The sequence below is a fragment of the Ambystoma mexicanum genome, chromosome 9 (assembly GCF_040938575.1).
Source record: "Ambystoma mexicanum isolate Mex_15411 chromosome 9, UKY_AmexF1_1, whole genome shotgun sequence".
In the NCBI taxonomy this organism is placed as follows: domain Eukaryota; kingdom Metazoa; phylum Chordata; class Amphibia; order Caudata; family Ambystomatidae; genus Ambystoma; species Ambystoma mexicanum.
Genome location: NC_090931.1, coordinates 1300942295 through 1300968982, shown reverse-complemented (window position 1 = coordinate 1300968982; position 26688 = coordinate 1300942295). Strand labels below are relative to the sequence as shown.

The 26688-nt window shown below is 47.1% G+C and overlaps 1 protein-coding gene across 6 annotated transcripts in view; it reads left to right on the top strand.

Annotated features, from left to right (window-relative positions):
* The window catches only part of KALRN (kalirin RhoGEF kinase), a 1827638-nt gene that overhangs the window by 1257381 nt on the left and 543569 nt on the right, over positions 1-26688 (top strand). For all 6 annotated transcript variants that reach the window (XM_069616662.1, XM_069616664.1, XM_069616661.1 and 3 more), the window contains exon 27: positions 24909-24998. In XM_069616662.1, the coding sequence (XP_069472763.1) occupies positions 24909-24998 (90 nt within the window). The remainder of the gene's footprint in view (positions 1-24908; positions 24999-26688) is intronic.

The window sequence follows — 26688 nt, the reverse complement described above, 5'->3', positions numbered from 1 at the left end:
AGATGGTGTTAGTTCAAACATAAAACACCACCTGCATAGTCTACTTCAACAACCAGGAGGGCACAACATATCCTCCTTTGTGCCCTAGCTGTCAAGATTTGGGAGTCGGCTCTGAGCCGCCACATTTTTATGAACACAGCGCACCTTGCATGTCTGGTCAGTGTGGTGGCCAAACAGACTAAGTTGACTAAAGACATCTATACCCCCATGAGTGGGAGCATCACCCAGGGGCTCAAATGTTTCAAAGTTGGGAACCTCTCAGGTGGATCATTTTGCGTCCCCCCAGCAAGTGCTAGTGCTTCACTTCTGAAGGGGCTTGGGGCTAGTTTCTTAGGAAATGTACTTCTCATTCCCTGGTCAGAAAGGGCATATGACTTTCCTCGGATTCCGCTCATCCAGAAAGTGATCGTCAAATTAAAATTTTCCCAGCTGTCATCCCTGATTCTGTTTACTCCCAATTGGTCTGCAAGATTTTGTTTTTCATAACTTAATGGGTTCTGGCTCATCAAGCTCCCACATTTCTCCCAGTATTTCCCCACATTTTCTATCGTAGCATGAAGGGGAGGTTTTTCACCCATCCCCTGAACAACTGAGCTTGGTAGTCTGGTTCCTGATGAGCTGATTCTGGGTCTCCCATACGAGAACATGTACATTATTCATCTTGTCAGAAAGGAGTCCTCTAGGAACCAATACAGGAGCAAGTGGGTGAGATTCTACCACTGGGCCCTAGACAAAATATTCAGCCTGCTTTGGTGCTCCTTAGCCTAGGTCTTCGCCTTTATTTCACACTCTGAGCAGCCAGGCATTCAAGTTAACTTGTGTTGCATTTATTTGGTGGCCACTGGAGTCTATAGCTTTTTCAAGTTCAAATCCTGTTATCGAGCACGATTCTGATTCTCCTGTGCGAGCCCTTTAACTGTTAGGTAAGAATTAGTGCAGTCCAACTGGTGTGGGACTACACAAGACTTATCCCCTTGGTATTAGACCCACCTTTTAATATAGGCCTTTACTACACAAGTTGGTAGTGTGACTGAGCAGCCAGGCATATCCTAAGAGGGGCAATGTGAGCTGTAGAGCTGTGCAACGAAACCATTAAATACAGATATCCAAGTAAACACGTACACACTTAGTTATACATTGTGTGTTTATACACAAAGCTATTTAAGAAATGTTTTAAAAAGCAATAAGTTGGCTTTAACATTGATTCCAATTTAGGGTTCAATTAAAAAAAATAAACAAAGCAGGTGAGTACTTCCGTTTTATGTTACCCATATTCCAGCACCCAGAGGAGATGTCATTTGAAGTCAGTATCATCTTTGCAATATTGAGTTTTTCAGGAAGGAAAGGTTAGGGTTAGATCAGAACAGACTGATAGGTTATAAGAAGAGTGAGATTCTCCGAAAGGAATGCAGGCAGTCAATTATCCCAGCATTAAAGGGTTCAACATTTAAGACCTGTAAGGGAACACGCACTGCCAAAGCCAATAGGTTCAGAAGGAGGCCTTTAGGGAGCCAGCACAGCCGAAGTGCATGGACAAAATCATAGTCCTAATGCTCTTCTTCTTAGAAACTTTTTCTTAAATAGTCAGTGTGCAAAAGAGAAATCACAGCAACTCAAGAGGAGTCACCTTTAGAAAGCACAAGCTGTAAGGCCAATGCAGGTAAGTTGAGGTCAACTTCGTGTTTGGTTAAAAAGCACTCCAAAGGTAGGAAGCACTCCAAATGTCAAAGGGATAAAATACCTCAAGCCTCACAGTACCTTGAAAATTAAGAAAATGTTCCAGCTGGTTGCCTTCATGATGCACTGCAGTAGACCCTTGTTCCTCGTCCTTGGTCGTGGTGACAAAAGGGAGAACGTTTGGCGGGCTCCTGCAGCAGCACTCGAGAGAGAGAGGGACTCGGCAGCAATGGAGGTCCGTAGATTCAGAGGCTCTTTTTGGTTTACGCGCCTTTTCCTCTGCGCCAGCGAAGAACGTAAAGCCCTGGTTAGAATTTCCCTGATCCCCCAGTCTTGGACTCTGTTGTGGGGACTCTCTGACCGGATTCTGGTTTCGGGAGACAATGCACTCAAAAGTGGTCGAGGTAGCCAGGATATTGGGCTTCTGCAGCCTTGGAAAGTTGCACCAAGTCGGGGTTGTGCCAAAATAGTTTGTCTCAAAGTTAGTTGTTCCCACCAGCCTAAGGGAAGAAGTCGTCCTTTGCCGCTGTCCCTCTTGATTCGAAAACAAGGTTAGCACAACTACAGGACTTCACAGGGCACTTCGCGGTCCATGTGGGTGCTGCTGATGTTTTCTCTCATCCTCTGCCCTCCAGTGGTCGATATATATGCTCTTAGTGCCACAAACCTCACTTGCTATGCAAGTTCCCATTCATTCACAGCCCTAGGCTGTCAATCACACAGCAGGGGTAGCTGTCCTTCTTGGACAGCCAGCAGGCCAATAGGAACTGGTTTCACTTAGGCACACCTAGAGACAAAGGACAGGGATGTTTCGGGACCCTCCCTCACTTCCTGCCTTGATACACACACTGGAGGCTGGGCGGGCTTCAGGGCTGTAGCCTGCCAAAGGCAAACTACACAAAGGGCTCAAACCTGATGCAAACAACAGAGTAACAGTCTAGAAGAAACTAACAGGAAATGTCAAAGAAAGAAGATGGGGGCCATTTGGGGAAAATGGTCACCCTTTTGGTGCAGAACGGCAGCTGAGGTATCAGCTTGTAGATACATGTCTCTAGGAAGTAAAAAGAGAACGCTGCCACCATTCTAGTGAGTTAGTGTAACAAAATGTTAATTAGTAATGGGTTAAAGGAATTACTATGTAACCCCCCAGCACTCCACATAGGGTGGTTTGTGCTGGACTCATAACATAAAGGTAAGTAAGACAAGGGTCATCTAGTATTCTTGGGAACAGTAGTTCACCCGAGAAAATGTAGTTAAACATTAAGAGAATTCCAAGGGGCTTCTCAGTGGCACTGCACAGAAGGTGCTATGTGTCACAATGTAAAAGAAGATGTCTATGGAGTTTATCAGACTCCATAAAACAGTATGGAACATAGAAAATCCATAGTCAGGAAAACACGAGTGAGGAAAACGTCCCACTCACTCAGGAGTACTATTTAGAAAGCCCTTAGTCCAGCAAAAGAGTTGGGGGTCTCTAAGGTTAAAGGGAATTGGCACAGAAATGAAAATTCTCCCTAACACTAGTCTGGGATTTGAATTTAGTGTTGTCAGCACTAGCACACAAACCCTTCAAGCTGAAAACAGACTTGGAAAGACTGCCTTCTTAGTGGCTGCGACATACCCTAGACTTGTCACGTGAGATTCAGGATTTGAACCCTATACTGTCTTATATGGAGATAAGGTAGTTATGTATATCCCTCCTTTCTCCCTAAAGCAGTATCTTCCTTAGCAGTGAAGAAGTGCTCCTTACTACGTTCCTTCCATCTCTTCACTCAGAGGCCAAACAGATTCTCCATACACTTGATCTTCAATCGGCCCTTACGTTCTATCAGGAAAGAACAAAACAGTTTAGAAAGGAGGATGACGTTAGCATCACATCACGTTCAGCGGTGCTCAGCCAGCCAATATAGCCTCTGTCATCAGTTGCCCGGTGGATAGTTTGATGCCTCTCAGAATTGTACAGAGTTTGGGGCAAGGCTTCCCTTCAGTGGCTCCATGCACAAGCAGTCAGAGCAAAGGCCATTGCTGTGGCTTTTCAGAGACCTGTCCCTTGGGAGGCGATTAGTAAAACATGTACTTTGGCTTCCTTCTTAGCCTTTTACATGCATTATGGACACTAGTTCTAGAGCAGATGCCAGGTTTGGTCAGGCTGTCCTCCAGACCCATTGTGCCTAGAATATTTCCCCACCTGGGGAAGACATAAGCTTGGTGTTCGCCCATAAATCTGTAGAAAAGGGGAGGATGTAGGAGTTCTAAAGATGTATCATAGTGATTGCTGTATTCCAGTTCCTAATTCCCTTTCCCTCCTGCCGCCTGCATCTCATTACTATGATGTAGTTGGCTAGCCTGGCTGGCGCTGGAATAAAAGGATTGGGTGGGGTTGCTGTGAGGTAGAGGCAGCATGCCCCGAGGCCCTGCACCACATGCATATGCTAGCTCTGCACTCCAATTATAATTTGAAGAACTTTGCTGTGAGCAAGGCTTCAGTCCCATCTCAATAGAACGGACGCCCAGAACTATGGAGGAAAGGGCCAGTGGACTAGAGGTATAGTTGTCACTTTGACGAGTAACTTTGTCCTTATGTGCAAGGTGAGCATGATGTAAATTTGCACTGATGTGCTACATGGCTATTCTGGAAACAGGCCTTTTGCCCCAACTGGGTATAATGAAAGCGAGCAGTGATTTGCTCAGTGGGCATGGTGTAATTTGGCAAGACCTAGCATAATCTAGGTACTGATGTGCTGTTACACAAGATTGTATGTTGTAACCCTGTGGGAGACCACACCAGCCTTATACTCTTGGCAATAGATGCCCAATTATTGGTATAGGTCTGCACTTAACAAGTTAGTGACTGAGCAGCCAGACTTATCTCAAGAGGGGTAATTGTGAGCTGTAGATATGTAACATAGAAGTTCACAATGACAAGCATTCAAATAACACTTATACTCAAGGTTTTCTAGTAAAAAATAATAATTTAATAATTTACCAGTCAGTTTTAAAATAAGCCTTCTTTAGAAAGGGCAATATGCAACAATAAATAAACTTCCTCATTTCTCAGTTAATTTAGTAGATTCCCTTTTGGGATGTCACATACACACTTCCTACGCCCGGGGGTGACTTCAATTGCTAGGACACTGTGGACATTGATATATCACTTTTAGCACTTAATGCAACACTGAGGCGGTGGAAAAAAGGAAACGATTAGGGAAGGAAACAAAGGTTAACAAGTTATCTGAACAGGTGAGTACTTTACAATCCCCCAATGAAGTATAGGTTGACCCTTTCCCAGCAATACAAGTAACTAATGTACAACCTATGAAGGACATATGAACACTACAGGTAAAGGCTCAGAAGAGTATGCAGGGAGCCAGGACAGCCAATGTCAATTGAACAAAGTCTATGGGAGCTGAGGCACTTTTTGAAGATATCACAAAAGTCTTGCACAGTGTTATATAGAGAGTTTGTAGGAAAGAATCACTGTTGGGCCCCAAGCTGTAAAGCTTGTGAAAAGCAAATATGCAAACAACTCTGCACAAGGCAGCTACTGCAAGTCTCCAGTGAGAGCAAGCAAGTTACAGGCAACAAGAGGTAGGTACCCCTAGTTGAGACAGTGCCCTGGGTCTGAAGAAAAGCATCCAGCTGGCTTCTGTTCTAGTTGCATTCCTGTAGTTCCTGTGTTGCTGGGCCTCAGTCGTGGGGACAAGATGGAGGTTGTTTGGAGGACTCCTGCACTGCAGTTCGAAGGTCAGCAGCAGCAATGGGCTTACTTCAGATCAGCGGCACTTCGCGAATTCAGCTACCAGAAAATAGCACCACCGTGGTTCTTGGACACCTTGTGGGCTCCCTTTGCTTCTGAGGTCCAGCACTCTGTTGATGTGGCTCAGGCTTTGGTCACCGTGCTTCGGGAGGGTCCTCAGCTCGGGTCCGGCTTAAAAACGATGCACTCGTTCCTGGTGTTCCTGTCCCCTGGCACTCGGTTCCAGCAGCAGCGAAGAAGTACAGCCAGCAGGGAGAGTGGTTGCAGTCAAGTTCGTCTTGGGGTCAGTTGGTCCCACCAAACTAATGGAAGAAGTCGTCCGTTCCGGGCATCTCTAGTCGATATGAAATTTGGAGCTTCAGCACTGCAGCAGGGCTTCACCGGGCAAACCAACAGTCCAGGATGGTGCAGCAAGTTTTGCTTCAGTTTCTTCTTCGGTTGTTTTGTCCAGTGGTCGACTCTGCCTTCTCTCCAAGAAACTTTGCCTTTTATGCATGTTTCGCCCATTCATCCGCAGCCTAGCTGTCACTCGCACAGCAGGGTGGCTGTCCTTCAAGGACAGCCAGCCAGCCAATCACCTTTGGTTGCATTCCTGTAACCAAGGAGATTAAGCACAGGGAGTTTTGGGAACCTCCCTCGCTTCCTGCCCTGCCAGACACGCTGGAGCCAGAGGAGGATTTCAGCACTGAAGCCTGCCAAAGACAAAACGAACAAGGGACTAAACCTGGTTTGGCGCGCAGAGTAAAACCCAAGAAATACCTCACAAGCAAGAAATGGCGAAAAGAAACTGGGCCATTTTGACAACATGGGCCCCCACGGGTGCAATACTGCTGCTGAGGAGTTCAGTCTGCGGTAAAAACGCACAATGGTAGAAAATTTAAACCACTGCCACCAGCCATTAAATGTAGTGAGGGGAACATAAACATTTTTACATGAGTAAGTAGGAAAAGGGGCTACTAGGTAACCCCCCAGTACTTCCACATAAGATGGGGCTGTACTGGACTTACATAGGAAAAATAGGTAAGTAAAGTCAATTTCAATGTACTACTCTGGGGAACAGTAGTTTACCCAAGAAAATGTATTTAAACCCCAAGAGAAATCCAAAGGACTTCTCTGTGACACTGCACTGAAGGTACTGTGTGTCACAATACAAAAGATGATGCCTATGGAGTTTGTCAGACCCCAAAATCGCAGAAACACAGTCCAAATCAGATAAAAAAAATACATGAGAGAGTGCGAAAAAGGTCTGACTCACTCCAGGATAAAAATTAAGTCCTAAAGTCCAGCAAAAGAGTTGGGGTTCTCTAAGGAAAAAGGAAATTAACACAGAAATGAGAATTCTCCCTAACTTGTGCTAATTGGGTATACTGGAAACAGGCAAAGGTATGCCAGCCAGGCTCCAATATATGTATTAATTATAAGTTAATGGCGACAATATGTATCAACCCATATATTTACCAACTTATATTAGCATTGCCACTTAGGTGTATTAATTAGATACTACTCATAAACATCTTTTCATGCCACAATGCCCAGCATGCTTGCCTCTACTCCATTTTTATGGCCAATGTAGGGGGGCTTTGGGAGATCAGTAGCACTGTCCTGCCCCAAGTAGTCTGCTCCTGTGAGTCGTTCGACTCCTTATTGGGTACAGAATTGGATGTATTCCCATCAGCTGGGAACTCAGTGTTTATTCATGCTCATTATGCCCAAATAAGCACCAAATGATGTGGCAAAAGGTATAAATGACACACAACGTCTTATATGTATAAAAGGCAGACTTGGTATCATTGTCGCTGTCTGTGAGTGAGCAGATGCAAAGCTGTTACACCCAGTCTAAAAGAACGTATGGACCAATGGTCAGGGGCAGGCCAAAGGTCAAATCCTCTCCTAGTTCCCTTATAGCATATTTGCCACTTTGCCCTTTAGATGGCAACTGTCTACTACATCGGACCGTCATCTGTGTTTCGGGGGAGGGTCAGTAATGCATTCGGTTTTCTTCAACACATTTGCCACCATTCTTCCTTTTCACCCCTTTGCCTTTCAGGCAGCTGTGCCTTGGACCAAAAGTTACACACTCCCAACGGACCCTACAGAATGCCCAGAGGTGCCTGACTCTACACAGTACTTTCCCAACCTATGTATCCGAACCTGTGGTGTGGAAAAGCCTGTTATGTAAATGAAAAGTTAATGACTTCAGGAGCTTAGTTGCACTAATCTTGTTAGCGAGAGAGGAAGGGATAAATTCTGCCAGCTGCAGCTGGCCTTGTAAATCAGTCAGCCTGATGTGACACTGTGGGATAAGCACTGGACGGTATGTGAAATCGGGCCTACCAACCTGCAGCATTCTTACCAGCTACCACAGTTGGTCAGTTTCTGTTTTTTCACAGATGGCCTAAAGCACAGATCAATTCCCAGAGATGGTTCAAGGGTTTTAATTAAAATATTTGCCAGCACGCTAAGGGCAGTCTTTCTCTCTTGTCTGTAAGAAGCAGTTTCTTTCCTAACCTATTCGTCCCTAGAACCCATGTTAGTTTCCAGATCTTATTGACCCCTACCGTCTAATTTTTGCCTTGCTGATAGTCCGGGCCTAAAGGTGGTTCCGTCTTCTTCCTAATCTCCGTCTGGGTCTTCTAGACTGGAGCTAAACTACAGTCAAGTTTAGTTCTAAAGCACTGTAGGGTTGCCCATTTCAGACAGTCAAGGCCCACTTTGCCTTTTGCCTTTAACACCCTAATTTTCCTCTCCCGGTCTGTCTGCCACTCTCCCTTTCCTACTCTCCACTCCTCTCAGCCCTCCATCTCTCCTCTCTTCCTTCCTCTCTTTTGTTCTCTCTACTTCTTACCGCCACCTTCCGATGTTACTCCCTACTACTTTTTCTGTCCCTCCTCAAAGCAACTTCTACTCTCCCTTCTCCTCATCGCTGCTTCTCCACCCCACCTTCTGCTCAGTCACTCTTCTTTCACTCCCTCAATCACCTTCCACTCACTCTCTACACGACCTTTAAATATTCTCACTCACCCACATTACACGTATACTCACAACACAGTACCACTTGCTAGCACCAATCAATATCTCAACTTTTCTCTAAAACGCCTGCAGTCCACTGTCCTCCTACCTTCTGGGCTGTTGGTCTTCCACTTCCTCACCTGAACAACCCACATCTTTCAGTTTCCTGCTGCCCTTCCTATCCTCCCTCGTTCTTCTACTCTTGCTTCCCTTCCTGGGACGAGTTACATGGGTCACAATTGGACTGCCTAGGGCAAGTATTCGGCAAAATTCAGGCAAAAAATATGCTATTAGACTCTGTGTGAATACTTAATATCTGGCTCCAATGTAAGACCTTCGAATGGCAAATATGGATTGCAGAATAAGAAAGGTAATTGAATTAAACAATTTCTGAAAGCATTCCTGAATAAATCGAAGTCTGAGGTGCAAATGTTTTTGTATTGGAGAGGAGTAGTGAGGACAAGTGGTAGGTGCACATGATCTGTTCCTGTGGGTAAAGAGCTGTGAACTATTGGTGAAATTGGTCCGAGAGGAGGATGTTTGGAAAGCAGAAACTTTACAACAAGTGCGTTGCTTTTTCTCCATCAGTAAGGGCTGATGAGTCAGTTACACATCAGGCAGCCAAAGACACAGAGAGCATTTCCTAATCTATGTGGGCCTTTTGGGAGAACTTGCTTATTGGACAATCACTCAAATAACAATATAGGCCAGCCTGACCCAACAGAAAACGCGTTGGAGAACAGAGAGGACCGTATCTCCAGGTGATGTGGGATGGAGTATTGAAAAGTGATGGTCCTCGAAAAAGTCAGTCTTGCATCCTCTACTGAGGTGAGATAAGTGGATGGTGGATTGAGATGTAGTGAGATTGACAGATTGCCCAAGTGCCTTCCACGAGCTTGTAGGGTTTGGGCAGATGGGATTACACGTCAGACCTTCTTAGCTTGATTATCCATGGTCTAACCATGACTGCCTCTCTGGGAGAGATCCCTCCCATATTTAGTGTATGTTGGATGGAGTACCCTTATTAAAAATCCACTTACCTCACATGTACTCTGGGCTTGTGCTTTGCATAAGCAAACAGAAACCAGTTCTACATTTTTGTGTGGGTTGGAAGGAAGGTTTGAAATTAACTTTCCAATAGGCTAACTTGATAGTCACAAGAGATTGTAATGCGTTTTATTCTCAATGGCAGTTGTGCATTGCAGGATTCATTTTGCTCATTGCAACCTAGCACTTTCATTTGCGAGGCCTACCACTTTGAGTAGCACAGGTTTTGCATACAGAACATCCTTCCATACATATTATTCCTGTTTTATTTTATCTGTTCTTTGCTAGATTGTGTCCTTTAAATGAGCAGATGAGTGAAGGTATGCTTAACATGGTGCTTTCATTTTATTTAAAGTGTATTTTTCAAGTTTGGAACATGATTTATTAAGTAAAAGAACTATTTGTCTTCATTATCAGCTTCGAACTAATACTTTACTGAAGTATTCGGCTGAATAGCAAATATGATATTCGATACACCCTTAGTCAAAATACAGAAACTGTGTCTAACCCCAGCCATTTCTTCCTTGTGGGGCTGAAACAATGGTGGCGCACACTGGCGAGTTCTGATTCATGTTAGGGGGCCGCGGTGCGGCGAAGTCCATAGAAAGTATTAGAAATTCTTTGTTCGCTCTGTGGCAAATTCATGCTAGCTTGTATTAGGACGCTCAATTGCAGCCGGCAGAGCACGGCATACACATTTGCCGCTGAGGTGCCCAGACTCCCTGGCAGCTGCACAGGCATTCTGCCATTTGGTCGAGTGGTTGACCCGCTTCCTGCTGGCTGCAGCAATCCGATGACTGGAGTATTAGGCTGAGAGGCTGTGGTGGGATGTTGTCTTGCGGGCGCACTGACCAGACCTTGGTTGTAGGTAGTTGTTGTCTGAAAGAAAAAATAAACTGCCCAGCATTGTGGTCAGGAGGTATGTGGTGATCCACAGTGGCCTGTGGAGATACATACATGTACTTGGGGACGAGGTGGCAGGAACCGGGAGCCTCCCAACTACCACCTTTCCTGTTTGGGGTATGAATAGCTCTGGCTTTCACCCTTGTAGGCCTCCCACCCCAAGCTGCAAAGGGTCTCCTTCTCCTCCTTGACCAAGTCAGATTACAGACCTTGTCATACACCTCCACTCTTTCTCCCAAATTGCGCTCATCCCCTGGGCCACTAGCTACCTGGAGATAATGGGATAAAAAGTCATTTGTTTGGTCCCAGTCCGATGTTACACTCAAAGGGAGTATGTTTGTAGGGCCAAGTACCATCTCAGGATGCAAGGGTTGGTGTCCGTATTTCTTGCCTTCCAAACTAATGGGGTGTGATCTGTGATTAGTTTAAATGTCTGCCCTGTTAGGTAATATCACAGAATAAACCTGGCCCATTTGATGGACTTTTCAGCTCGACCACTTCTCCCTCCTGTACCTGCAACATTACAGCCTTGAGAACAATGGATTAAGCATCTGTCTGCAAGATGAATTCTTTGTTAAATTCAAGCATGACCAGTACAGGGACTCTTAAAAAGTGTTAAAGTTAACAGAGGCTTCCTGGGCTTGCATGTCCCAACTGAGGATGATAGGGTAACTATTGACAAGCTGGTCAATTAAGGGTCCAGCTTTCTCTGAAAAATTCGAAATGAACCTCCAATTTGTAACCTACCCGGCCAATAAAGGCACGGACATCCTTTTTGGTGGTTGGTCTTGCTCCTTTTTTTTCTTTTCTTTTAGGAATGCCACTGCTTTGATTTGTTGTGGTAACACTTAGACCTGGGCCTGTTGGCACTTGGCTGGATTGGAGGTGGGATGAGCTTTCCGCAGTTGGTCACACATGGTGGTTAAGTGCATGAGATGTTCTCCCCGTGTTCGGATGTATACGACAATGTCTTCCAGCTATGCTCCAGTAAATGTCTGACATGGGGCTTGGACTCTGCCCATTAGTCTCTGAAAGGTACCAGGTGCCTTGTGAAAGCAAAACGGCAGTGCATTGAACTAAAAAAGGCCTTCTGAAGTTCCGAAGTCTGTTTTTTTTTTTGTATTGGCTTCTTCAACCAGAAGCCTTTAGCTACCAGTAGCCTTTGGTCAGGTCCAGGTTTGAGATGAATCTTGCCTTCCCTAGTGTCCGCACTAGTTCATTAGGGCATTGGATAGGCATTGAATTTGGATAATTAATTGAGACATCTAAAGTCTGTATCACATCTCGAGGTATTGTCTGACTTTGGTACAAGGACTATTGGCAAAGACAATTCACTGTAGGGCCTAATGATCACACCAAGGTCCAACACTCTTTCAGTTATTCTTTAATGATTTGTTTCCTCGCTTACGGTAACCCGGTAGGGTTTTAGACATATAACCCTCCCTGGAATGTTCTGAATTCTGTGGATGACTGCCTTCAATTTTCCAGGTTTTGTGGAAAACAAGTAGAGTATGTCCCGATCAATTGGGAGATTTCTTGATGGCTCGTTCTGGGGAGACCAACGAGTAAGGAAACCCCACTATTTTCGATTGGTAGAGGAGTCTCACGGGTGTTGTGTACAGAAGCAGGAGTTGAGGATTACTCTTTCCCTTCCAGACATTATTTGTTTACATCATATAATTATGATGGTTTTCGTCAATCTGCTTGCTGTAATTTGTAGGTGAGATGGGATAAACTTCAATGAGGACATATGGTCTGTGCCATCCAGCTGATTGTCCATTTTGGGTAATTGGGAGTAATTCAATCATTTTGTCTCCTACTCGGAAGGTAGGTAACCTGGCATCTTTGATGTATACCTTCTCTTGTTCGGCCTGGTCCTCCTATAGACCGGTTCTGACCAAACTCTGCACTTTCTTAATGCATTTACGTGTGTTCTACACTGTTGGATGGTCGCTGGTCTGTCGGCTGTCTGGTGCTTACGATTCCTCCTTTTTTATAGCGCCTAGTGGGGATTCAGGCTGTACACCAATTCAAAGGTAAAGAACCCTGTAGAAGATTATGGTGTGTTTTGGATGGCCAACAGAGCACAGTGGATCGGATCGTCCTAATTTCGCCCATCTTCAGTGGCCATCTGTTTTTAAGATACGTTTCAGGGTCTCATTAAACCGTTCTATAAGGCCATCAGTCTGGTGATGGTATAATCGAGGTCAGGAGGTTCTTAATGTTCATCAGGGTTTTCTTGTCCCACTATTGCTTTGCTTTGACATGAAAATGCTTCCCTGATTGCATAGGATTTCAGCTGGGAAGCCCACTTTGAGGCAATAAGGTGTGTGGCGATCCTTCAGATAGCGTCTCTTCTCCACAGGGGGGGAGCCTATTTCCATGAGGCTAGGGAGGTGAGGCTGCTAATTAATTGTCCCCCTAAGGGTGATACATGTGGGAGGATCTCGCATTCACTAACCAATACCTTACCTGCTGCAAAAATCGCCTCTACAATCCATTTCCCTCTCCTTCTGCTGGCCTCTTGGTCTGCCACCTCCTCTTCTCATCTCCTTCCACCTCACCCGAACAACCCACAACTTCCTAGGGTCTTTTTAAACCCCACCCTTATCCTCTGATTTGTCTGCTGGCCTTTGCCAATCTGGCCCTGTCTCCTCACAAACAACACATCTTTCATATGGCACGATTAGCCCTGCCCCCTTTCTCCACACAGGGACACTGTGGAAGAGCAATTGTGATTTGTGCTGTACAGTGTCCACATTTGTGTAAGGTGAGGGGGACCTGGAGTGGCTGTCCTTAAGGTAAGTCCAGCCTCTGGTTGGTGGGTTTTTATTTTATGTCCTTTATGGTTTAGGGTGGCCGCACACATCTCCTTGCCGTGCAGACTGAGGCTGGGATGCAGTGTGCAGTGTTTGCAATAGCCACGCAGGGGTACTGGCTTCTCATTATGTTGCTTCCTTTCATCCAGTGATGTCTGTACGCTGCTCGCGTAGTGCTCCTGACAGGTGTCCAGGTCTCAGGCTTTCTACCCACTGGTTCTCTATGGTGGGGTTTTCATGTGTTTTTGCATAGGGTGCTGTTGGTTTTCTGTCTTGCTTGGGGTCATCTCCCATGCCTATGGTTTTTCTGGAAAAGAAAGAGAAAACTTGGCCTGCACTTGGGCTTAGAGGTATGGTGTGATGCATATTGGTTCTGCTCATATATAGACTGGATCTTGTGAAGGTGCCAGAAATGCCCCCCCCCCCCCGACTGCCACCTTCCACTTCTAGGAAGGACTGGCTCTGGATTCTTCTCTTTTAGGCCTGCCATGCCAGGTTGAGGGCGGCCTCTGGGGGTTCATATTTGCACTCATGGCAAGGTCATGATATTGACCTTGTTACAGTGACCTTGTGATGCTAGGTTTGCATGTCTTCACATAGAAGACCATTGTGCTGTTTGGGAGAATAGAAATCCTCCATAGTGTAGTCCTAGAATCTTCGTTTCGTATTGAAGCCAATGTACTGAAAACTTGTAAACATGGATAAAAGGGGTGGGGCAGCTCTACAGATAGCAGCATACCAACCATATTTACTCTTACAACAAGCAGATACTCCCAAGAAAAGAAAACGGGGAGTACAATTAGTTCCAATGAAAATAGGAAACCATGACACAAAGGAGCCTGCTTCCATCCTAGCAGCTCTATGCATATGTTGAGATCAGTGGTACTGACAGAGGAGTTCCACAGAAAGGAGCACTGCCATTATTACTGTCTGATCTGAAATAGAACTTGGTAAAAATGCATCTTTTCATTTACATGAATTTCTAGGTCCAAAAAAGTGTGGATTACAAAATCATATCGGTTTCAGAATTCAAATATTTTTACTCACCTAAAAGATACCCCAAAAAATAATTTTACTCTCATTTTCAAAGAATAGGGAGTAAAATACTGGCTCTTCAAAACCTTAACTGGTACTCTTGGATTGGGAGGGGTGATGGGGTATCCATCTTGGATTGCTTGGGGTTGGTGAGTTGTTTGATTCTGGCTTCACCTGCTGCTACTAGAGATTTTCCGACCTAACCTCAATTGAGATTAGAGTCCTGCATCCGATTTCTGCGACATCAGTTCTCCCCTCATCCACTGTCTCTTTCTCTTGGCCCTCTTTGATGGATCAAATCCTCCCACCCACAAGAGCCAGATTATCACTTTAAAAAATGGACTCTTTCCAACCTTTGATCAACGCTGCGTCAAGGAAATCTCACTTCCAATTACATTGGCTGAGGAAGATGACTCCCATACCTAGACAAAGCGAAAAAACGAACGCGAGGTCACCAGATCTCTGATTCTTTAATGCCTTTACTATTGTAATGTCCTGCATCAAGTCCTCAACAAATGCCAGCTGCAGCAATTGCAGCTGATCCAAAATAAGGCCGCCGCAATGGTGGTGCATCGCAAACCCTATGATCACATCACCTCCCCACCCCCAGCTGGTGGAGATAAAGTCAGGACGCTCTGCCTCAGTTTCTGCTTTCAGGTCCAAACGATCTCAACCTACTACATAACTAAGCATGAACCCAGAAGGTCTCTTGGAACAAGATGTAATCATGACCTCGGGTCCCTCTCCTTGGAGAGCCAAACCCGGGGTTTGATCCCTAGCAGTCCTTGGTATGTGCTATCGGAGCAAACTTCAAAAATAGGCATTTATTCTACTCTCAAAAGATTCAAGAAAAAACTCAAATCCTGGCTTACCAAATATTAAGCCAACTGGCCCCTCCCATTCTCTGTTGAGCCCTTCCTCCTTAAGCCCTTGCCCCTTGGCTATGTTTAGGTTATCAGACGTGTACCCTATTCTTCTTCTCTTATCTGGTACAGCTACTCTGACTACCAAACTCTAAACCAAACCCTCATCAGTTTTCATTCATTTTGGAAAATTGCGTAGTCAAGTTACGTAATATATTTGATAAATGTCACACTGGAAATTCCTTATCTAATCAATGCGCTCTGGTTGGTCTGTACATTTCTTTTCATTGTCACCAACCTTTTCTTTTCCTGCCCTGTTGGCTAAAATATTTTTTATTTTTTTATTTTTTATTAACATTTTAGTTCGTATACAAACGTTTACATTATATTTCTCTTGTTATCAAGTATACAATTCGTTTTATTTATTTTGAAATGTAATAGCTGGAGCCTTATTTGAAGTTTGTTTTAGTCGTGATGAAAGTCCAGAATTGGGCTACCATGATAATCGACCTTTTGTTTTTGCCAGAGATTATCTGGAGCCACATTTCGTCCTCTTGGTAACTTGTTCTTTGATAGTTCATCATGTTGTTGAACTGGATCCTGCGGTCGTAAAGAATGGGGCATTTCATTAGGATGTGATGGATTGTTTCGTTTTGATTGTTTTGTTTACAGAATCTGCTTGCTTAGTTGCTGCTTGGTATTCTCTGGTAGGTAGGATGTTGAGGCGGAATCTTAGGTACAAGTCTAGAATTGTTTTGGAAGGAAATCTTGCCAGATATAAGGGTAGTTCATTAAGGGCTCGGGGTTCTAACTCAGAAATTATATTCATTTTGTATGAGGCCTTATCTTGAGTTGTTTATCCAGTCATTCTCTTTGATTATCTTTTTCATCTCCAAGGGTCTATTTATCAGTGTCTCAATTGAGATGTCATTTGATTGAGTAAATAAACAGGCTTCTTTCCATGCATCCAGCGTGAAGTTGTTTGATAGTGTCTTCGCTTGGGTCAAGATCTTTATTGCTGGATGTCGTCGTTGATGGTCTTTCGATAGACGTCCAACTGTTTCCTGTTTCTGATGGAATCAAGTAATTGAAGTGCCAATTCATATCGTATTCTGATCATCGGGAAGGACGGAGCCAAGGAAAAGTACCTTACGCCAGAATATACCTTCAACCAAAGTCGAGATGTTATGAGGAATATTTAGTAGTGTTTCACTCCCGGATAGCAATATCGCAGCAACTTTCTGCCTGTAAAAGGTTATAACTGGTTTCATGGTATATTGACCATATTTCCTATGGATGATCGAGCTTTGTCTGGCTAAGGTAAGAACTCTGTTCTTTAGATGGGTGGACCAGTTCAATTCGACATGGGACTGATTGAGCCAAATGACAAGATATTTTATCCCCTTGACATCTTCAAGTTCTTTTCCATCTAGATATAAGCGTAGAGAGGCATTTTGCTTCCTGGAGCAATGGCCCAATGACATGACTTGGGTTTTGTTGGAGTTTATTTTCATGTCGTTTTCCTTTATGTAGTTATTAAGACTATTTAGTCTTTTTTTGGAGGCCGACATGGGTCTTCTCCATCACCACGATAACGTCTGCATATAGTATGTAGGGGATGGATGTCTCGTTCAGTCTAGGAGGGTTAGTGGCAGGAATTATTTGGTTAACACTGATGTCAAGGAGGTAGAAATTGAAAAAGGTGGTGGCCAGTGGACACCCTTGCTTGAGTCCGTTGGTCATGTTGACCCCAGAACAGAGAACTCCACCATGGGTTATGCAAACTCGGATGGTGGTATCGCTGTAGAGTGCTTTGATGGGTTCCAGCAATTTGCTGGGGCAGTTCTGTTGCTGGAGGTTCTTCCACAGCTTGTACTCTTCCTTACCGTCCCCTTTCCTCCATACTTCATGGGTGTCCCTTCCAAGGAACGGAAGACGGAGCCTTTTTCACCAGAAAAAAACTTCTTCCCCTTTAAATTTAGAAGCGTGCTGGGGTGCGGCACCCCAGTCCCCTTTTCTGCGTCGACAGGAACGGGCCAAATTCACCAGCGCTCCTAGGTTTGACCCTGGCCATGTAATTCCACGCACGGATGCTTCTTCTTTGTCTTTTTTGTCTTTTTCTCATTCAGGTACTCGGTCATCAGGCATCGTGCTCCTCCCCGGCGCATGTCGACTTCCACAGGGTTCAGCAGGTGTCCATCCTGCAACAGACACTTCCCAACTTCAGACCCCCGCGCCCTCTGCCTACATTGCCTTGGCCCAGACCATGGTTGGCAAGCTTGTACAGCGTGTGGCTCGCTGTCCTCGAAAGCCTGAAGAACAGACTAGCCAGGGGGGAGGGAGCTCTTCAGAAGTCGCCTCCAGAGGATCTCAAGAACTTTGTGAAACATCCAGCCAAGCCCAAGGTAGGGCCGCCATTCTCCATCGCAACCCGCAAAGGAGACTCCTTCCCAAGGACTCTCGCACGTGGTGGGACCGGTCAGGTCCTTATACCAGCACGTGCACCGAGGCTGCTGCAGCTACCGGCCGAGAAATCAGCGGATCCTCCCGGTGGTAGTGTTGAGGGACTGGAAGGTTCTCATACCGGATTGTCATCCGAGGGGCCCCGCCCTTGTACCGGCAGTATGGCCGAGGGGCAACGCCCTATTACTAGCAGTACATCAGAGGGGGTGACTAAACGCAGCTATACCCACCCCCGGGTCGAGAAGCTGGGTAGGCCTTGTGATCCACATGCAAGAGTCTTGGAAAAGGCTGGGCCCAGCGAGCCGAGCAACACGTTGCAGGCACGTGGCAGGCAGCTCAACAAGATGGCAACTGTGCAGACAGAGGCACCTGTTCCTCATTCCAAGAATGTGGCGAAGAACGAGTGTCAAGGTGGGGTTGGCCTCAACCAAGTATGTGGCTTACGGCCTATCGCTCTTATGCGCAGGGCAGCTTCCCACTGCATCCATATGGGGAGGGTATGCAGCGGCTCCAGCAGCTTCTGTCTATCCCGTCAGTACCCCCTGCCTCCTCTACGGCCTGTGAAGAAGGGTTCTTCGAGAGGTTCCTCGGCCTCATGAAGTTATCTCGTATGGGGGTTATCCTCAAGGACGCCATCAGGGAAGTCCTCCCAAGTATGCTAGCGGCACCACAAGTGCCTCCACTGGCGCCCCGGTGCAGCTGCTGGTCCCGGCTTCCCAGCCGAATCCTCAGGTGGTTCTGTACTGGCCTCCTTAGCCCCCGGCTGCGGTCCCCGTGCCCCAGCCTCCGGCTCCATCTACTCCTCCACCTCTGCATGATCCTCCTGATCTGCAGGATGCGGACGAGGAGTAGGATCTGGACACGCCATCCTCAGCCAGGGCCTTCCACTAACGTCTTGCTGGGCTGGCGGAATATCTGGGCCTACCCCAACCCAAGGTTGAGCAGCCGGCAGAGGGGGTTCTGGCTGAAGTCCTCACGCAACGCCCCTCTGCCAAAACAGGGATTCCTCTACAAACCGATGTAGTCTCCCTGGCTAAAAAGGGCTGGCTCAAACCCCGTCATTCGATGCTTGGATGCCAAGTACAGGCAGATGGAGGGGGATACACTCTTGCTCTTGGCCCATCCTCAGCCGCATTCCTCGGTGATGGCTGCAGCATCACTATACGCCAAGCCTCAGTCGTCCTCAGCCGCCTCCTCTGCGGTGCTGCTAGGCAAGGAGAAGATCTTGGCGGCGTATGGCAAGAAAATCTATTCCAAAGCGTCCTTGCAGCTCTGTCAGGCCGATGCAGATGCCATGCTGGCGGCCGCTAACCAAAGGTTATGGCGGGAAATTGCGGACTTCCTCCCGGAACTCCCTACACACAGCCAATCACGTTTTAAGGCGGGGCTCGCTGGTGCCGCAGGACCTCATGGAATCCACCGTGGCCCATATTGACACCACTGGCCGTGCCATCTGTATCGCCACAGACATGAGAAGGACAGCCTGGCTCCGGGTGACGAAATTTAACCCTGACGTCCAGGAACGCATATTAGATCTACCGTTCGAAGGGAGGGGGGGGGCCTCTTCCACTCCACCACGGAGGAGGAGCTGGACAAGAAGAAAAACAGCTCACAAACGGCCAAATCTTTATCCATCTTGACAAAGACCACACCCAAGTCGTACACCCAGTCACAGCAGTGCTCTGACAGGGGGCGTACGTATGGAGGGTTCTGTGGCTTCCAGGAACGGAGGTCCAGGCAGCCGGACCACTTGCTATCTCAAAACCGGCGCAAGCAACAAAAACGGGGGGGTGGACTAAGGGCTTTTTCCAGTCGCCCTCCTCCGCGACAGCCTCCGAAGGAGAGAAGGCATGACACACCCCTTCGGGTTCACATGTCTCCAGTGGGGGGTAGGCTTGCTCTCCACGCACCTTTCTGGTGCCAGAATTTCACTGACTCCTGGATCCTCTCCGTAGTCTCCATGGGGTACCACCTCCCTATCCCAGCCTCTCCTCCCTCCTCCCCTCCACTCCCTCAAGTTGGGACAGCAACTCTTTTGGCGGAGATCCAGTCGAGGTTTAGGCTTTTACTCCAGGATTTTCGCCATTCAGAAGAACCAGGTGGGCCTGAGAGTTGTGCTGGAGCTTTCACCCTCAACCTCTCCTTACCCCTTCAGATATTCAAGATGGTTATGCCAGCTTTTATAGCAGAGACATTGTGCAAGGGAGACTGGATGTGCTCCCTGGATCTGAAGGACGCATACCTACACGTCCGGATTTGGCAGCCCCATAGTTCTTTCCTACGGTTCAGATTCATGGGCTACCGTTTTCAGTACAAGGTCCTTCCTTTTGGCCTCAGTTCGGCTCCTAGGGTCTTTACCAGGCTCATGAATATGGTGGCTGCCCTCTTCAGAGCGCAGGGCCTCCACATCTACCCATACCCCGATCACTGGCTCGTCAGGCCTACATCTCCGGAAGCGGTTCACCACTCTTCCCATGCCCTTATGAACACACTGCACGATCTGGGCTTCTCGGTCAATCTCAAGAAGCCGCAGCTGCAGCCCACGCAGACTGACATTCTTGGGCCTCATCTGGGACACATGCTCCGAGAAGGTATTTCTGTTGGAGGGCAAGATCTCGGCCATCCAGAGGGCCTCTTCCCACTTCCTCAGCAGAGAGGTGACCTCGGCATGGTGGTACCAGCATCTCCTGGGTCTCTTGGCGGCGGTCCTATTAGCCGTTCCGCACACGAGATTGAGGATGAAGAGGATTTAGCTGCACTTTACAGCCTCATGGAATCAGGAGCAGGGCTCGCAATCCGAGTTGATCAATGTTCCTTCATCTCTCCACCCGGACCTTACCTGGCGGTCCAGGGACTGCAACCTTAGGACGAGCAAGCCCTTTTGGCCGCTCTCTCTCTTCCCTCCCCCCCCCTTGCAGGCCACCATCACCACAGACTCCTCGCTCGAGGGCTGGGGAGCCACCCTGGACGATCTCTCGGCCTACGGTACCTGGACTCGACAGGAGGAGGAACACCACATCAACTGGTTGGAGTTGTACGCCATCTGGCTACCGCTCAGAGCATTCCTACCACTTCTCAGGGGCAAGGTTGTCCTCATCCAGACAGACAACTCGACCAGCATGTACTACGTCAACAAGCAGGGAGGCACCAGATCCCCTCCTCTGTGCAGACTGGCAATCAGCATGTGGGAGCGGGCCCAGGAAAACAACATCCATCTCACGGCAGTTCACCTCCGGGGGGAATCCAACCTGGAGGAGGATGGGATCAGCAGGCTGGGAGCGGACAATTATGAGTGGCAGCTAAATGGCCTCGTTATTCAAGAGACCTTCAACAGTTGGGGTCATCCCCAGGTGGATCTCTTTGCCACCTGGCACAACAAGAAGTGCCCTCAGTTCGCCTCCTGGCAGGGACAGTGCCCCGACTCCCTGGGCGATGCATTTCGGCTTCAGTGGAACTGCATGAAAGCTTAAGCCTTCCCGCCCACACCGCTGATTCACAGAGTGATTTGGAAGTTCAAGGAGTCTCGCCAACTCCTCATCATTCTAATAGCTCCATTGTGACTGGCCAGGCCATGGTTTTCAGAGCTGGTCAGCCTCTCGGAGATGCCTCTGATTCGCCTCCCGACAGGCCCAGCTCATCTTCTGGCGCAGCAGGGGGCAGGGTCATCCACCAGTGCCTCAGAAACTAGCCCTCACAGCGTGGTACCTGGGCCGATAACGCTGCGGCACCTTAGCCTCTCCCAGGCTAATCTGGAAATCATACAGGGCACAAGGGGCAAGCCTACCAGGGCCCAGTATAAAAGCAAATGGACCAGGTTCTGCCACTGGGCAGACTCCAATTTAATCAACCCCCTGGCATGTACTTTGGACGACATGCTCTCCTTCTCGGCGCACCTCGCCCACACGGGGGGTCCAGGTGGACACCTGTCATACTTGCCTCGCAGCAATCGGGACTTACAGGAACTCAGAGGAGGCTTGGGGGGAATCTTCTCCTGCTCCAATCCTATCATCAAACATTTGACGGGGCTCGCAAGGCTCTACCCGCCCATCAGGAGGCCACACCCCGCGTGGGACCTTAACACAAACCATTTGAACCAATGGATCAGGCTTGTCACCATCAAGATGGCCTTACTGGTCGGCCTCACCTCTGCTCATAGAGTCAGTGAGATCCAGGCACTGGTCGCCTCAGAACCATATACTACCTTTCACTGGGACAAAGTCGTCCTGCTGACTCACCCAGCATTTCTGCCCAAGGTGCCATCTGCTTTCCACTTGAACGAGGAAATAGTCCTTCCTAAGTTCTTTGCTGATCCTAAGGACGAAGCACAGAGAGTGTTGCACTGCCTGGATGTCAGGCGTGCCCTGAAGTTCTAATTGGACAGGACCAAGGGCTTCCGCAAATCAGATGCCCTGTTTGTCACTGTTGGATGCTCAAGACCAGGCTATCTGGCTTCCAAGTCCTACATATCCCACTGGATGGTCTCTGCCATCAAAGAAGCATACAAGGGTCAGCACAAGCCTCTTCTGGCAAACATGCATGCCCACGCAGTCAGGGCCAAGGCAATGGCCATCGCATTCCAGCGCCATGTCCCTTGGCAAGTCATAAGAAGGGCGGCCACATGGCCCAATCCCTCGGCTTTCTGCAAGCATTACTGTGTGGATGCCGGCTCCAGATCGGATGCAGCTTTCGGACAGGCGGTTCACCGGAACCTATTTGCTTAAGGTGGGTCTCATCTCCACCCTGGGGCTACATTCAGTTGTAATCGCCCATGCAGTATGGCGGAAAGGGGACGGGACGTAACAGTAATTACAAGTTACTCACCCTAGTGACTAACATACTCTTAGTCCCCTTTTCTCTATACGTCCCACCAGCCTCCTTCCTAATAATATTTGCCATTAGGCAATGTTAATTCTATTGTCAACGCATCATTGTGGACTGAGGTGTGGCGGCGGAGTCAGGGCAGTGCATGCTCCCTCGGCCACACCCCAGCGCGCCTCTAAATTTAAAGGGGAAGGTTTTTTCTGGTGAAAAAGGTTCCATCTCCCGTCCCTTGGAAGGGACGCCCATGCGGTATGGAGGAAAGGGAACTATGGACTAAGAATATGTTAGTCACTACGGTGAGTAACTTATAATTTTCTATTGATGCTATCGAACGCCATTTGAAGATCGACAAAAATGGCGTGAAGATTGGTCCGTGTTCTGACTGATTCCTGTTTCAGAAGATTGAGAATCAGTAAGTTGATATTGGTGCCAACATTGCTTGGAAACCCGTTGTGGCAGGGATCCTGCTTTTTATTTTTCTTGCCCCATTCGTTGAATCTTTTGACCAAGATGGAAGCAACAATCTTCCGTATCGGGTCTAGCATCGCCAGTGGGCGATAAATTTAAGGCTTATTCCTTTCACCTTTCTTGAAAACAGGAATTATGATCGTCGTTTTCCAACCCTATGGTTGGCTACCATATAAATGACTGTATCTCGTAATCCCCATCTCAGACATGCAACCTGACCCCAACCTCGGACTTCTGACTGTTTTCATTTGGTCTATACACTGTTTCTTGGTAGTGGTAGCCTGATGAGGTGACGCTCTACAAAGCCTCCAAATAAAATAAAATGATTCGAGCCTGCCATGTGAGCACAAGGACATCCCACTATGGTTGCTGCTCCTCTATTGCCCGCGTGCAGGACCAGCATCTATCTACCTGTGGTGCCATCCCTCTATGCAGGCAAAAAATAGAGTAACTTCAGCACGCAACTGTGCATGCTTTCAATATAGCACACACTTTAATCCGAAAGGCCTCTAATCATTCGGTCATTGGCATCTATCAAGGAAGCAGATTGAGAATACTGTGGGCCAATGTCCTTCATCACTGCGTAAGATACCTCACCTGTCCCTACAGAAATTGTCTGCCTGCTCCTAAGGTAGAAAAGGAAGTGAGCTGCGGCTCTGTGAATAGGGAGCAGGGAACATAATTGCGAACATAATTGTGCTCTTGACCTTCATAGAGGTGGGTACCGAAAGCCACCCTACTTTCTTCCCAGATCTGAAGCTACAGAATGACTGATATCCAGCTACACATTCATTAGTTCTGTTTTCTAGCCTGGCTTCCCCACGACTCATGTGTTGTGATCCCAGGCACATTTTGTTGTGCTTCAATTTTCATAAAGCAAGTGTGATTGGCAACATCATTCAAGCAATACAATCTGTGGCAGGGGGCTGTCACTGGTGCAGAGAATGGCTCCCCGCCCAAGTTAAATGCCCAAGCAAAGCATTTTTGGCACTTTGTAGTGCAAACAACTGTTTATGCATCTTGCCCTGTATGCTTGGTGAGAGACATTTACAATGGATTCCTATAGAGTCTGTCAGTTTTTAGGACATAGTGATCCCGTTCTGTTCCCTCACTCCTATCAAAACCACCATAGTCCACTGGAATGCATAAAGTCAAGGTTTGCCAATTATGCTCCTGGTTTTAACACAAGTTTTCCAACCTGAGCTCTTAAGTTTATTTTATTTTTTATTTTTGTGGCTACTCTTTGGTGTAGAGTTATCCTCCAGACTTTGTGTTCCATCCACCTGGTGACTGGTAAACCTAGTCTGTTCCACCCCCCTACCTTAGTGGTCCCCCCCCCCGCCCTCCAGCACTATCTGAAATGTCGTCAGGCCTAGTACGATAGTCGCTTGTTTTTTTCCTCCCCGCCCTTTCTGCACCCCCTCTGCCTCACCTTTTGTTTTTCTCCAAGTCTCCCAGAAATGTTTTCAGGCCTAGTACGGTAGTCGCCTGTCTGTTTCCATTTCCTTCCCACTCTCCCCCTCCCTTCCTTATCTATGTCTTAGCTCTTGCACTATCTGAAATTTTGTCAGGCCGAGTACGATAGTTAATTTCACATCCTTACTGTTCATGACCTGTAAGAATGTCATTTTATTTTCCCTTGTTCCCTCCCTTGGCTTGAAGCGCTTTGAAACACATTGTGTATAGGCTCTATAAGGCTCTATATAGATAAACGATCATATATCATATCACCAAAAGGGAATCCTGACAGGGAGTGGAATTCATTGAAAAGTCCTACCTCATGAACAAGGAACTTCCAACCAATGTATGGTGCGTCCCCTCACCCACTGAGGGTTGGCAAAGCTGTCCAGAGTTACTGTTTCATTTAAGTCGAGTCACCCACGTAATTGTTTTTACATTTTCCTTTGCTATAATCCACTTATAGTAAACTACCACCTCCTCCCACCCACAATCTCATTGTGCTAAAACTGTAAATTGATAGTGTGTTTCTCAATTTATGAGGAAACGTGCTGTTGAGTGTTTAACGTCCTTATACCTTTTCCATAGGCGGACAAATTTCAGATGTACGTGACCTACTGTAAGAACAAGCCAGACTCCAGCCAGCTCATCCTGGAGCACGCAGGGGCATTCTTTGACGTAAGTAGCCCTCTACTGCAATGCAGAGTGTGCAAGCCATGTATTGTGGTGCCACTTGAGTGATCAATGTACTTAAATGCTGTGAGGAGCACGGTACACACTTCGACACAGACCTGCTGGCCTATCTGGAGGGCAGGCAACTGCGGTGCCAGTAAAGACAATGGGTTGCTTGTGCAGGTATTTGTGGCAGATGCTTCACACCACCCAGTCATATGATCCTTGAGATGTGCCAGCATGTTGGAGAGAGTCTCCTGATTTTCTTGCAGAACAATCTTCTTCTGATTTCATCCTATATCCTTCTCCGATATATTGGTGCACACACAGCAGTATGTAAAGCCTTGTCAAGGATGGCAACAGCAGGTAACGTATTTCTCGAATGTACAGCTTTCACTATTCTTGGGGTGTTATTGGTAGCGATTGGGTGGAACTTTCCCGCCACACTCCTTCTCTTCTGCTTGATTTCTCTTACTTCACATCTAGTAAGTAGACAAGGTTCTCGCTGGCTGTCAGTAAGGTTTAATTTAACCTTCCGTTTACCACTTTGGACTTTAGTACAATCCAAAGAATATGACTGAGGCACTTACAGGCCTGACCATGCATGTTGTGTCTGGTAAATACTAGCGAGGGCACCAGGTACGGGCAAGCCATACTTGCAGGGGTGAACTTGGGTGCACCAGTAGCCCCATCAATACTCCAAATACCATCACGGGTAACCACAGCTCTGTGGCAATGCGTTCGTCTTGGAAGCAAGACGATGCAGAGCAACACAGGTTCAAATCCCTGGTCCACACTTAGAAACCTCTTTGGTATTAACCGTGTTATAAAAAAACAATTATATCATATCAACCCTAACCAGCATAGTCAATGGTGAGATATCGTAGGAGTCCTAGTCCAAAACATCTGGCGAGTAGGTAGACCCATGGCTTATATAATTAAGCCTGCTTGCATCAGGTGCTGAAGGTCTGATCAGAAACTGCTGTAACTTGCCCACCAGTAGGCGTCCGTCGCTGGAACCGTGAAGGACGACCAGGTAGGTCCCTTTGCTGAAGCTGACTTTGTTCAATTGAAGGTAACAGGGTGACCTTCCGAATGCATCAGTCTATAAAATAAAGGTTGAGTTTGGGAATTGTCAGGATCAGTACTTGGACAAACATCACTCATTTTGTTCCTTTGGTATGGACATGGGTAGTATAGCTCAGTGGCAACGCGCTAGTCTTGAAAGCAAGAAGACGCAGAGCAACACAGGTTTGAATCCCGGGTCCGCACTTAGAAACCTCTTTGGTATCAAGTGTGTTACCACTAATTATAACCTCATGCCATCTTTCCCGATTGAAAAACAGTGCTGTATCTGAAAGCTCTTTTTAATTAAGGAAAGGGCCCATTGTTCCCAGCATCCTTTGCTGCCACTCCATGAACGCTAAGGCTGTCTGAACACACCCTTGCTTCCATGGCCATTCCTTTGGAGCACTTGCACAGACTCCAATGACGTCTTTTTTTTATACAGGAAACCCCTTGTAATAATCACCACTCGAGGCACAGTTTGGTGCTGGTTTCCCGCTCGACCCCCCCCCCCCAATTTTGGTTTAATATCAATTTAAAAATATGGAGTGCTGCAGCAAGGGGTTTCAGAGAGGAAGATAAATGGACTGGGGCTCTTAAGCCATTGCCAAGGCAGTGAATCGATGCAATT